This window comes from Manis javanica, chromosome 5 (assembly GCF_040802235.1).
Source record: "Manis javanica isolate MJ-LG chromosome 5, MJ_LKY, whole genome shotgun sequence".
In the NCBI taxonomy this organism is placed as follows: Eukaryota; Metazoa; Chordata; class Mammalia; order Pholidota; family Manidae; genus Manis; species Manis javanica.
The window spans coordinates 105,002,523-105,016,630 of NC_133160.1; the positions used below are offsets into that span (position 1 = coordinate 105,002,523).

Genomic DNA, 14,108 nt, shown 5'->3' on the forward strand with positions numbered 1-14,108 from the left:
TGTTTTATTCTTCTCAATTTTGTTTATTTCTTCTCTTATCTTTATTATGTCCCTCCTTCTGCTGACTTTAGGCCTCATTTGTTCTTCTTTTTCCAATTTTTATAATTGTGATGTTAGACTATTCATTCAGGTTTGTTCTTCCTTCTTTAAACATGCCTGGATTGCTATATACTTTCATCTTAAGATTGCTTCAGCTGCGTCCCACAGTAGTTGGGGTTTTGTGTTGTTGTTGTCACTTATTTCCATATATTGCTGGGTCTCCAATTTAATTTGGTCATTGATCCATTGACTATTTAGAAGCGTGTTGTTAAGCCTCCATGTGTTTGTGAGCCTTTTTGCTTTCTTGGTACAATTTATTTCTAGTTTTATACCTTTGTGGTCTGAAAAGTTGGTTGGTAGGATTTCAGTCTTTTTGAATTTACTGAGGCTCTTTTTGTGGCCTAGTATGTGGTCTATTCTGGAGAATGTTCCATGTGCACTTGAGAAGAATGTGTATCCTGTTGCTTTTGGGTGTAGAGTTCTATAGATGTCTATTAGGTCCATCTGTTCTAGTGTGTTGTTCAGTGCCTCTGTGTCCTCACTTATTTTCTATCTGGTGGATCTGTCCTTTGGAGTGAATGGTGTGTTGAAGTCTCCTAAAATGAATGCATTGCAGTCTATTTCCCTCTTTAGTTCTGTTAGTATTTGTTTCACATATGCTGGTGCTCTTGTGTTGGGTGCATATGTATTTATAATGGTTATATCTTCTTGTTGGACTGACCCCTTTATCATTATGTAATGTCCTTCTTTATCTCTTGTTACTTTCTTTGTTTTGAAGTCTATTTTGTCTGATAGTAGTACTGCAACTCCTGCTTTTTTGTCCCTATTGTTTGCATGAAATATCCCTTTCCATCCTTTGACTTTTAGTCTGTGCATGTCTTTGGGTTTGAGGTGAGTCTCTTGTAAGCAGCATATAGATGGGTCTTGTTTTTTTATCCATTCAGTGACTCTATGTCTTTTGATTGGTGCATTCAGTCCATTTACATTTAGGGTGATTATCGATAGGTATGTACTTATTGCCATTTCAGGCTTTAGATTCATGGTTAACAAAGGTTCCAGGGTACTTTCCTTACTATCTAAGAGTCTAACTTAACTCACTTAGTATGCTGTTACAAACACAATCTAAAGGTTCTTTTCTATTTCTCCTCCTTTTTCTTCCTCCTTCATTCTTTATATATTAGGTATCAGATTTTATACTTTTTCTCTATCCCTTGATTGGCTTTGGGGATAGTCTATTTAATTTTGCATTTGCCTCGCAATCACCCTCCCTACCATGATTTTACTACCTCCAGTGACAGCTATCCAACCCTAGGAACACTTCCATCTATAGCAGTCCCTCCAAAATAGACTGCAGAGATGGTTTGTGGGAGGTAAACTCTCTCAGCTTTTGCTTATCTGGAAATTGTTTAATCCCTCCTTCAAATTTAAATGATAATCTCACCAGATAAAGTAATCTTGGTTCTAGGCCCTTCTGCTTCATGGCATTAAATACATCATACCACTCCCTTCTGGCCTATAAGGTTTCTGCTGAGAAGTCTGATGTTAGCCTGATGGGCTTTTCTTTGTATGTGATCTTATTTCTCTCTCTGGCTGCTTTTAACAGTCTGTCCTTATCCTTAATCTTTCCCATTTTAATTACTATGTGTCTTGGTGTTGTCTTCCTTGGGTCCCTTGTGTAGGGGGATCTGTGGATCTCCATGGCCTGAGAGACTATCTCCTTCCCCAGATTGGGGAAGTTTTCAGCAACTACCTCCTCAAAGACACTTTCTATCCCTTTTTCTCTCTCTTCTTCTTCTGGTATCCGTATAATGCGAATATTCTTCTGCTTGGATTGGTCACAGAGTTCTCTCAATATTCTTTCATTTTTAGAGATCCTTTTTTCTCTGTTCCTCAGCTTCTTTGTATTCCTCTTCTCTAGTTTCTATTTCATTTATTGTCTCCTCCACCATATCCAACCTGCTTTTAATACCCTCCATTGTGTTCTTTAACGATTGGATCTCTGACCTGAATTCATTTCTGAGTTCTTGGATGTCTTTCCGTACCTCCATTAGGATGTTGAGTATTTTTATTTTGAACTCCCTTTCAGGAAGAGTCACGAGGTCCATATCATTTAAATCTTTCTTGGGAGTTGTATTAACAATTTTACTCTGGACAAGGTTCCTTTGGCATTTCATGTTTGTATATGGCGCCCTCTAGTGTCCAGAAGCTCTATTGTGGAGCTGCTGAGTCCCTGAAGCAATGTCAGGGGTCGCAGGAGAGTGGTACTGGTGCCTGAGGGGAGGAAAGATCTCTTCCCCACCTCCTGGCTGCTGTGCCTGTCTCCACTGCCTGAGCCAGTGGGCGGGTCAGACAGGTATAAGTTTTTGTCCCAGAGCAGCCCGATATGGATCCCTGCTTTCCACAAGCAGTGGGAATCCCAGTCTCCCCAGGAACTCTGCCTGTATTAACTTTCCAACCCGGTAGCCATGTGAGTCTCATGAAAGCACCATGAAATGTAGGTTTGTGCTCCCAGCTCCAGAGCTAGGTATTCAGCAGTCCCAAGCCTTCCACTCCCTCCCTGCTCCATTTGTCCCCTCCCCTCCCCCCCATGAGCTGGGGTGGGGGAGGGGCTTGGGTCCCGCGGAGCCGCGGCTCTGATACGTTACCCCGTTCACTGAGGTCTGCTCTTTTCTCCAGGTGTGTGCAGTCTGATGCATCCTCTTTCCTGTTGCCCTGTCAGGATTAATTGCGCCAATTAAATATTCTAATTGTATCCAGTTTTAGGAGGAAGCCTCTGTCTCTCCTCTCATGCTGCCATCTTTAATGCCCTCACTGCTTTTTATTTCTCGGCAACCAGTCTTTTGTTTTACCCACCCAAATCTTTGTAAAAATTAACAGAACCAGGCCATATTCTCTCAGCTTTTGGAAACTATCTTTGCCATCATCAGAGAATGTTCCATTCGTCATCCCCGACGAAATGACGCCCAAGGCTATCTGATGACTCAGGAAGCTTCTCTCCCCTTCTGATAGGAAAAGGAAGACAACAGGGTTTAGGTGGAACAGACTTCTGATTTTGGTTAAATTGTCTCGACCTTCTTATTTTCAGCCATTATATACAAATGCCCAGAGTCCCTCCTCCAAGAGTGAATTCTAAACTTTCATGAAAGTCTCAGGAACGAGGAAGACAGATGTGGCTGTGGACTATCTAGTAGACAGACAACTCCAAGGAGGCAGAAGGGGAGTCTACCGTTGTCTCCCACACCTGGTCTGTACATTTGTCCTCACCCTGATCAATAGTCTACCTCGTGTGGCATTTACCTCCGTCTCCCGCTCTGTGATGAGGTGAAGAACTTCTGGTTCTAACGTTTGTCTTAGTGCCAGAACAAAGCACAATGCAAAGTACCTGGTGTATGTTCGAGATTTGCTGAGGTGAACTGATGGGCTGTCTACCAATCAAGGGACACTTAACACCATGTAAATCAGATGCAGCCAAAGATGTGGTTACCTTTTTTCTGGGCCATATCAAACTGTTACTTCCCAGAGGAGAGGAGCAGATAGGAAGGAGGAAAGAAACTAAGGATTACTAATCAGCTTCTCTTTCCTGGACACAAATCAAGGCATGTGCATATGAGTTTTCATTTAATCCTTAAAAAAACAATCCTAGGAACTAGGAATAATGAATGATCTTAGAGCATACTAAGTGAAAACTGGGATGGGTGGAGAAAGGCTGTCCAAGACAAACAAGTGGGAATGTGCATAGCTGGGTCTTCAGACACCAAACCCATTCATTTGTTCAGAAGCTTGAGGGCCTAGGGAGTGCTGGCACTGAGCCAGATACTAAGAACACAATGGCCAATTAATACTGATGCCATTCAGCCTCCACACAGCTTCAAACTCTCATGAGGCCCATCATCAGATAATGTTCCATTCATCAGAGAGCCACAAGAAGTGTGTAATTACAAGCTGTGGCAAGGACAGACATTCAGGACTCTGTTAAGAGGGCACCACCTCCCAAAAAACACGCATGTCCAACCATCACCAGAGCGCATCCATGCTCGGCCCTACTGGTTGCTGTACCTACTGGTGATGGAATATATACAATATGCAATCCTTACATACATCTGTTGTCATTTTGTAAGCACTAGTTGAATGAATGTTTCGTCTCCAATGAGAAAACAGCACAACAAAGTCAAAATATGATTTATTTTCCTATCTCAGTAAAAGATTCAAAGAACTGATTGACATATAAGCTATCACGCCCATATACAATATATATACAGTTTCTACTTTTCCACTGACAAAGTGACACTTCGTTCAAAGTACAAGATACAATAAATGAGAAAAAAGGGAGGGGGTCTTTCATTCTCAGACAGTAAATGTATACACACCACCACAAGGAGGGAAACACTGAGGAACCATTTGCATCCCGCAGGTTAAAAAGTCAAGCAGTTAGTACCATCAGAGTACCTCCAAAAATAGCAAGTATGGAACAATTAGCCATTACTATGAAGGAACTTTCTAAACTCGATTTTTTTCTTCTATCACCTTGCTACAAATAACCCTCTTCACAGTGCAAATATAAAAATGATCAAAGTCAGGGTTTTATGGCAATTTTTTGCTAAAATATATTGTATTTTAATATATGTGCTATAAAAGTACACTGAAAAGGTCCATCTTTAGAACTGTTAAAAGTAAGAATTTACTTTTTTACATATGGAGTAATGTACACCCAACTCTAAAAGCACATTTGAGGAAAGCTACTATTGTAACCCCAAATATTTTGTTTCCTTTTTTGTTTAAAATAATGTTGATTTTATAATACATGTATTCAGTAGTGCTTTCTTGTAATTCTGTATTGCAGGGCCTCACCCATCATTTTAAATAAGAATATGGAAGGAACTGTGTATCTCCAAGGAATTCTTATCATGTAAATCTCAAGCTTTCAACATAAGTTCCTATCATAACATTTTCATTTATTTTTTTTATGATCAACATTTGGAGCTATAAATGAAGCAAATAAAAATAAGAAGAGATGTTGAAAATTTAACTTGCAGGTAGCCTGATCTTACAAGTGGTCATTCCCTCCTGCAGAAACATCCAGTGCCAACTCTAGGTTTTTATGGAGCAGTGTGACATCACTGACTGAGCACATCCAGTGCTGATGATAAATCTACTGAATGCATGCCAAGAAAGTAGACTCTTGGTACCAAGTTCAACTATACTATAACCATGCAGTACACATGACATGATAAAACTGCTAGTTACATATTACATCTGTAGGAACCAGGCATATCTATAATCTTTTATTTTAGCTGTAGTAGAACAGAAATACAAAATAATTGAGAGCCATTTCTGATTTAGACCAAAATATTTACTCTTTTAAAAATATATTTTTCCTCTCTGAACATTTAGCCAAGGACCTCCAGCCAATTTTGAAAGGTTTAGTGCTGTTCAGTACAATATATACGTTTGTAGAGATCACTTAGCAATGGTATTTTATTTACATTCACTGAAGAGAATAAATTTCTTATCTGGTTACAGTGTCCAGTCCACCAAAGGAAAGGCTTGACATTTGTGTGCTTTTTGTTCTTGGTGGGAATCACTTCTGCTTGATTTTCCTTCTTGGAAGAAAATAAAATAACCAGCTGATGTTCTCAGATTTTATGACATAATGTGAAAGAGAAATGAAACGAATATTAGCTGCTACCGTGGAGTTGTTCTGAGACTGGGTCTCCAGGCAGATCTTCCTTCTTGGTGAGGGTCCAGGGGGTACATAGGGAACTGGGAAGGAGGCACCTAGGGCACAGATGTGCACAGCCTCTTCTGCAGACAGGCCACTTGAGCTTGGCCGAGAACCCTCTTCTTGGCTTCAGCTATCATCCCGGTTGCTACCCTCTCTACTGATCTTACGTGCTTACAGATCCAGAAGTTAGTTAGGGAAACCAGTTGGCAGAGAACCAAGAGGTGGCCTGTGCCACCTGTCACTGTCTTAGGTTGCCTCCCGCACCATCATCTGTTGAGATAGCCTGTGGGGGAATATGTACATTACATTCTTCACAGCAGAATTCCCCTTGGTTTCTCCTGAAAGTTTTTGTGAGGTCTTGTTTTTCCAAACAATTTTATCAGAAGTAGTGTATGATGTCTACTTGCTCTAGCAGGCCAATAATGGTAGAAAATTCAAGCCTCCCTCTCTTGAATTTTGAACTTACCTCAAAGTTCTTCCTTGGCAAATGATTACTTCTTTGAGAAGTGGACATTTTTTTCGTGAGTGGGGGGGCCAGATCAGCCCCTCAGAAAATACTTCAGTTTAAAGAAGAGGGACTACAGGAGAAATAACGTCCTCTTGTGCCTTACTCAAAATATTTTGCTAAAATTAAGAGCAGTTCCAAGTGCAAAAGTAAATATTTGTGTAAAGGGCACACTGGCAGGTGCAATCTTAAGACATCTCATTTCACTTATTTTATACTGTTTGACTCTTTAAAACACTAAATCTTTAAAATTACAAAACCTAGCAAGTAAGGGGAAGGAAGTTCACATCAGCAAATACACTTTAGAAGAAGTACAGGATATTTTGCCAACAATTTGCTACTTATTTCTTAACTTAGAGCAAGTAAGTGTTAAATATCCACAGTAATTTCAGAGAAGAAGCATTCATGTCTGTAAAACTTCAATCTGTTGCATTTTAAATAATTAAATAAGTTCATCTATCAGTGCTTTTCTGTAGAATTCTTTATTGACAGTTCTTTCCTTTCTGGATCCAGTTACACCTTCAAGGTGGGCTGCAGGATCCCCTTCTCAATGAGATGGGTCTTCAGGGTCTTATATATATTTAACTGCTGTTCTGGTTGGAGCACCAACAACTGCTGGAGCACTTTGCTGGGATTGGGACCCCTGACAACAAAGCAGAAAAATCAAAGTTGCACTATTTTAAGACAGCTAAAGGAAGTACAGAATTGCAATTTAAATAAACCATGGATTTAAGTGTAGAGTAGCAATCTTCACAGAATTGAAACAACTCTTGCTCAGAACTCACTGCAAAACCCAACGTTAGTGTCAAGGGAGAAAAAACACGGAACTACACTGCACTGAGAGGTGTACATCTCACAAACACAAAACCCAGGAACAACAGTAGGCAATTTAAGGGGTGCAGACCTAAGTTCTCAAAAGGGCAACTTGAGTTACAGGTGGGGATAAATAATGGGTCATGAGACTGGTTGGACACAACACGAAAACTCCTGTAAGGACAGGAGCAAAATTCCTGATGGATCAGGATAAATCCAAAGGGGACAAGAAAATACACTTTAAAATTTTTATCTTCTAAGAAACTTCAGACAATGGAAGGTATTTTGTTCATAGTTCCCTGGGGAAATGAACATTCAAGAGACAGAACACAAAGGTCCTAAGCCTGGCACTGAAGCCCTTACCCAGGATCTGAAATAGCTACCCCAGCATTCATTCAAAGAAAGCCTTAGGTCAGCTCTCAATACAGGAAACAACAAAAAAAAAGCAGATCTGCTCTAGACGAAAGGAGGGCAAGAGACCTCTCCTCAAGCAGCTTCCTCCAGTGAGCAGCTCCGACATCCCTGCTCCAGCCTTCAGTAGTGCACTCTGGGTCGGAAGAGGTCTTGGCCAGGACTCCCACCCTCCCCCTCTCACTGCTGTGACCCTGTGCCAGTCAGGGGACTGCGATTTCCCACACCTGGACTCTAGAACTCAACCCATTTATAAGCTAGAGCTCACATATGTGATTTTCTAAGTGCTAGTTTTGTCAAATTCAGATTTTACTGTGTGTATACTGTTCTTTGCAATTTCTATAGTCCCTTTGAATAAGAAAAGCAGAGTATGGTTTACTTTTTGTGAAGAGTGATGAGTAAAACCTAATGGGGAAAAAGCGAGACAGTAATATGTGGAGAATGGCACAGAATTCTGCAACAGTTACATGGGTAACTAAATTGATGACTAATAAGGACTGTTCAAATGGAATTACAGGAAGTAGAAAATCCAGTAATAAAGAAATGTCTACTATATAGTGATATCACAATGGAAAATATTTGATTTAAAGAACTGCAGAATAGTGAGCATTAGCCATCCCTGGGTCACCTTCATGCATGGACTCAACTCATTTGCTAAAAACAGAAGCCGTATGTCTCTCACAGCCAGTCTATTCAAGACACAGCTTGTCTTACATTTCTTCAAAAGATTCAGCAACTTCATAACATAAATCCAGCATAGGGGCCCACAGAGAAAAGGAAGGCTTTTCTAGCAAGTTCAGCTAAATGCAAAATTATGTCAGCAGGGGCTCCCAGCTAGTCACATTCTGGCACTAGCACTGTATTTTTACCATCTAAGTGTTTGTTTCCAAATGGCGGGCAACATGGCTCAGCATGATTGCTCTCTACTGAGAGAACAGCAGGTTAAAAAAAAATTTATGCCCTAAAGCTTCCATGTTCTGAAAATAAAGAGGTCCAAGGATTTAATCACTAATTATTAATATTCAAATTATCACTAAGTAAATGAGTTAAGTACTCCAATTAAAAATACAAAGACTGTCAACTAGATTCTAAAAAACAAAATCCACTATATGCTTGTCACAAGAGAAATACACACTTTAAATGTAAGCATAAAGGAATGCTATAAATAAGAGGACAAAGAAGTATTATGCAAACACTGACCAAAAGAAGACTTATGTACTGTTCTAATATCTGACAAAATAGGCTATAAGCAACTAGTATATAAAGAAGGATATTGTGCAATAACATTAGGAGTGATTCAACAGGGAAACAAATATGACAGTCCTAAATGTATGTACAGCTCAGACAACCTCGAAATATATAAAGCAAAAACTGACAGTACTAAAAATCGACAAAACTCTTTGTCAGTTTATAGACAAACTGATAGAATGAACAGATGGAAAAAACAAACCAGAAAATCAGTACAGAAGATTTACTTAAACTTCACCTAATTGGCATATATAATATCATATCCAGAAACTGAAGAATGCACATTCATTTCAGTTGCACATGAAACACATACCGAACAGACAACATGCTGGGACATAAGGCAAGTTGCAACAAATATGAAATACTCAAATAATAAAGAGCATGTTTTCTGTTGGACAACTATATGCAAAAGAATGAGACTGGACCACTGTCTTACACCAGACACAAAAATAAACTTGAAATGGACTGAAGATCTAAATAAAAGACCTAAACCATAAAACTCCTACAAGAAAGCACACGCAGTAAACTCCTGAACACTGGCATTAGTAATTTTTTTCTGGATGTCTCCCCAGGCATGGGCAACAAAAGCAAAAATAGACAAGTGGAATACATGAAACGAGCTTCTGCACTGCAAAGGAAACCATCAACAAAACAAAAAGACAACCTACTGAATGGGAGAATATATTTGCAAATGATATATCCAACAAGGGATTAATATCCAAAACATCAAGAACTCACCAAACCCAACACCAAAAAACAATTAATCCAACTAAAAAATGGGTAGAGAACCCAAACATTTTTCCAAAGACATACAGATGGCCAACAGACATATGAAAAGATACTCCACTAATCATCAGGGACATGCACATCAGTACCATAATGTGGTATCACATCCCCCTAGTCAGGATGGCTGTTGCCAAAAAGATAAGAACAACAACTATTGGCGAGGATGTGGAGAAAAGGGAGCCCTCCTACACTGCAGTGGGAATGTAAATTGGTGCGGGCATTGTGGCAAGAGGTATGGGCGTTCCTCAAAAAATTAAAAATACCATACTACCCAGAATTCCACTTCTGGGAACTTAACCAAAGACAACAAAATCACTAACTTGAAAAGATAATATGCCCCCCTATGTTTATCACAGCATTATTTACAATAGCCAAGATACGGAAACAAGCTAAGGCTCCATCAATAAATAAAGACATGGTATATTATACACAAAAGAATATTACTCAACCATAAAAAAAGAATAAAACCTTGCCATCTGTGACAACATGGATGGACCTAGAGGGTATTATGCTAAGTGAAATAAGTCAGACAAAGACAAATAGCATATGATTTCACTTATTTGTGGAATCTAAAAAAATAAAACAAATGAAGAACAAAATAGACTCATAACATGATGAACAAACTGGTGGTTATCATGGAGGAAAAGAAGAAAGAAAAACAAACTTCCAATTATTGAAGAAATAAGTCACAGGGATGAAAAATATAGCATAGGCAATATAGTCAATAATATTGCAATAACTTTGTATGGTGACATAACTACACTGTGGTAAGCACCTGCAGTGAATATAATTGTTGAATCACTGTTGTACAGCTGAAACCAATATAATACTGTATATTAACTATATTTCTACTGGAGAAAAGCAAAAAATCAAAGCGAAGAGAATGAAAATCTACATTTGTCTGAAAACTAATCAATATACTTCTAAATAATCTACATGTCAAAGAAAAAATAACACTAGAAATTAGTAAATACTTGTAACAGAATAAGATACAAATGCAATGTGTAGGGTGATAATAAAGCAGTATTAAGAGGAAATTCGTAGTTTTAGATCATTGATTTTCAGCTTTCTTGTCTAATATATTTAAGTTTTATCTCAAGAAGCTCCAGGCAGAATAACAAACAACCTAAAGAAAGGGGAATGGATGAAAGGTGAACCTGACCTGCAGGGAGACACAAAACAAATACACAACATAGGAAGTTACCAACGCGAGCATCTGATACTTTGAAAAGATGGATGAAATAGAAAAAACTAATAGATTGCTCAAGAAAAATAAAAGTCAATACAAAAATTTTCATGCTGCTATGGGTATACACATATAATGTGTACTTAGGGATTTAAAATCAGGACTTTCACTCCAAATAACTCTACAAAGGAAATCCATGTTTTCTATGGCTCAGACATTAATTAGCAGAGACACCATGAAGTTCACATGGTTGCTATGGTTAGCTTTCCCACCCCTAACTGGCATTTCAGAGCAGATCTACAACATTAAGCTTTTATTAAAGAATAAAAGAGAATAAACCACCCTGAATAAAACAGCAATACCCCTCACTCACCCCACCTCTCCTCATACCCCACATATTTATTCTTCTAGCTTTATTCTTCTAGCCTGTTTTATTCTTCTCCATGGCACTTAACCCACTGAACGCACTATATTTATTTGCTTATTCTCTGCTTCTTCCCCTCCTTCCTCCAACTCCCCAATACAAATGTAAGCTCTGAGGGCAGGGACTTGTTGGGTTTGTTCTCTGCTATACCCATGACCAGGATATTCCCCAACACATAATAGACACTCAAGTAATAACTGGTGGACTGGATAAATTATAACATCCCTCTCCTTTTTAATTCTTGGTATTCACTATCATTGTAATACCCACAGTTGAGAAATTAAGTCTTCTGATGCTCCAATCCAGCACCACATAACTGGATTTTAACTCAGTGCTATTAAAGATCATGGCATACACTGTTGTTTTTTTAAATTGTTCAAATGTATGTTAAGTTATTATAATTTAACCATACTGCTCAGGGCTAAAGTGTGACATAACTCCAGGGCCCACCATTCCCTTTTGGTATTATAGATTACCAATGACAGAAAGAGTGACTCATTCAAACTAATGCCCATGAAGATGAGAACTCAAAGAAATCATCTAATAAATCAGTTTTTAAAAGTCTAAAAATACCTTATAAAACTTGTGATGTACACATGAACAAAAGTTGCCATCAAATACTGACAATCAAATCTGTCCATTATTCCGCCATGTCCAGGTATGGTGTTTGCAAAATCCTTCAGAAACAAACATATTAGCAATTTTTTTAAAAATCACTTGCTATAAAACTCCTATCTGTAAATGTCTCTTTGGCATTATAGACTCTACCACTGGATTTCCCCACTAAATACAAACTTATTAAAACATGTGCAACAGATTAAAATCACATCTTTCCAGTATATGCCCATATTAGAATGATTACCAAGTTGACCAGCAGCATTCAAATAACAGCAATTAAATATTAAATCTAGGACTAACACTTTGTAGTTAATAAAACTTTTTGAAATTAAAAGTGCTATCAGCTCTTACTAATCTACTATGGTTATAACCTACTTTTCTGTTTAACTATTTAGGGAGCTATTTTAGTGTTGTTGATAGATGTAAAATTGGTTCTAACTCATGTTTATCCTCATATCTTACTCTGAAATAGACATTTTACTCCTGTGATGATTATTTTTTCTTCTTAAGTTTTAGGGTAAAGAGAAAATGAAAGTAGTTCTTTTGGGACACTTCAGTCCATTAAGTGGCCAAATCGAGGGAATGGTTAGTAAGCCTCTGCAAATTGACTTTGTAGAGACATATCCACATGTCTGAGTACCCAGCAAATGGAAAGGACTAATTGCTCCTCTGTTTTACTCAGGCAAGCTAAAAATATCTAAAATGCATTAGCAATTACACCTTCATTTCACACATGCAAAAAAGTCTCACCATTCAACAAGATACCTTGGACTGGAGACCATAAAAGAAATATCATTCTAAATATAACATTTCACTGTTTGAAACAATTATTGAAAAATTCTTTGGTTAATTTTTGCCAACCCATTTCCTTCCTTCTCTTCCATACTAACTGAACTTACAAGAAAGTCAAATTGATGACTCAATTCTCCTCTGCTGTTGGCAGCCTTCCTAGGACACTTGTCATGTGTGGCTGTGGCTGTGGTTCTTTGTGGACAGTTAATATCTCCGCTAGTCGGTGGTGAGCATTTGGGAACAGGGATACCATCTTACACATGTTTCTATATTGCATTACACCTAACAGAGTATCTTTCCCTCTCCAGGTGTTCAATGAGTTTATTTCCCTGGCTCCTTGGGCCCTACATGATCTGGTTCCACCAGCCTCTGCAGACTGATCTACTCTCTACCATAGCCACACCGTTCTTGCTGCCCTTCAAGCAAGACTGAGCTTCTCTGAACTCCTTTGACTCAGTGGAGCTCCCTCCTTAGACTTCTCTGTAGGACTCTCCTTTTCTCAGATCCCAGCTCAAATGCCACCTCCTCAGAGAAGCCTGCCTGACCACCCCACCTTCAGTAGCCACTCTCTAACTCCTAATGGCACAATATTGCATCCTAACTTAGGCCATGTGAGGAGAGCTGAGATAATAATGTATCACTTTATTTATGAGAATCTAAAACTTAAAATGTGGGGATAATTTTAAGTATCTGGGAAAGGAATCAGCAAACTGTCCCATTGACCAAATCTAGCCCACTGCCTGTTTAAGCAAATAAAATTTTACTAAAACCCAGCCATGCCCATTCATTGTACACTGTCCATGGGGCTTTCACACTACGGTGGCAGAGTTGAGTAGTTGTGATAGGATTATAAATGTATGGTCTGGCCTTTATTCAGAGTTTGCCAACCCCAACCTCCAGCAGTTACATATCCCGAGGCTTTCTCGCCTGTGCTTCAGTGAGATCGTGGCAAGATACTAAACTTCAGACAATTCATGGCTGGATTCTAGGATGAGCACTTAAAGGACGAAGATTCTGTGTTTGTTCCCACATTATGGGAAACATGCCATTTCTATAAATGAGATTGGCAAGACACTTTAAACTGTGTTTCTATGACATACAAAAACCCAAAAAGAAGGAACACATGCAAATCAGCCAGCAAGCATTTCTGTGTGGCCATAGTTTGTAAAAGTTTTTGCCTACGGGTTGTGTAGGACCAACAGAGAACCATATTCCAACTGTATTTCCTAATTATATTCTCTAAAAATGTAACAAAGAATCTAAACACACACCTTGATTTTGAAAGCTCTTTTGAATCCACTGGCAAAGAAGCCTCCGAATGGGCCAATCAAAGATGCAAACGTTGAAAGAGCAATGCTATGTATCTGGAAAGGATACAAGCTTACTGTTTCCTGAAAAGGAAAAAAAGGGTTGGGGGGTTAAACTGCCTTAAAATTGTATTTGAGCAGGCCACCTAAACTAAGAACCATGATATAAACAGTAAGTCAAAGCATATATCACATTTTTGTTAGTTTCACAAACTTTCAGAATTATGGAGAAAAACATATTGTAAGCTCTCATTACC

At 38.7% G+C, this 14,108-nt stretch overlaps 1 protein-coding gene across 3 annotated transcripts in view; it reads right to left on the reverse strand.

Annotated features, from left to right (window-relative positions):
* Positions 1-4,201: 4,201 nt before the first annotated feature.
* CDS1 (CDP-diacylglycerol synthase 1) overlaps positions 4,202-14,108 on the reverse strand; it is an 82,626-nt gene continuing 72,719 nt past the window's right edge. For all 3 annotated transcript variants that reach the window (XM_073237360.1, XM_073237359.1, XM_037021151.2), the window contains 3 exons: positions 13,816-13,935; positions 11,708-11,811; positions 4,202-6,909 (listed from right to left, as the gene is read on the reverse strand). In XM_073237360.1, the coding sequence (XP_073093461.1) occupies positions 6,780-6,909; positions 11,708-11,811; positions 13,816-13,935 (354 nt within the window). In that variant the 3' untranslated portion in view covers positions 4,202-6,779. The remainder of the gene's footprint in view (positions 6,910-11,707; positions 11,812-13,815; positions 13,936-14,108) is intronic.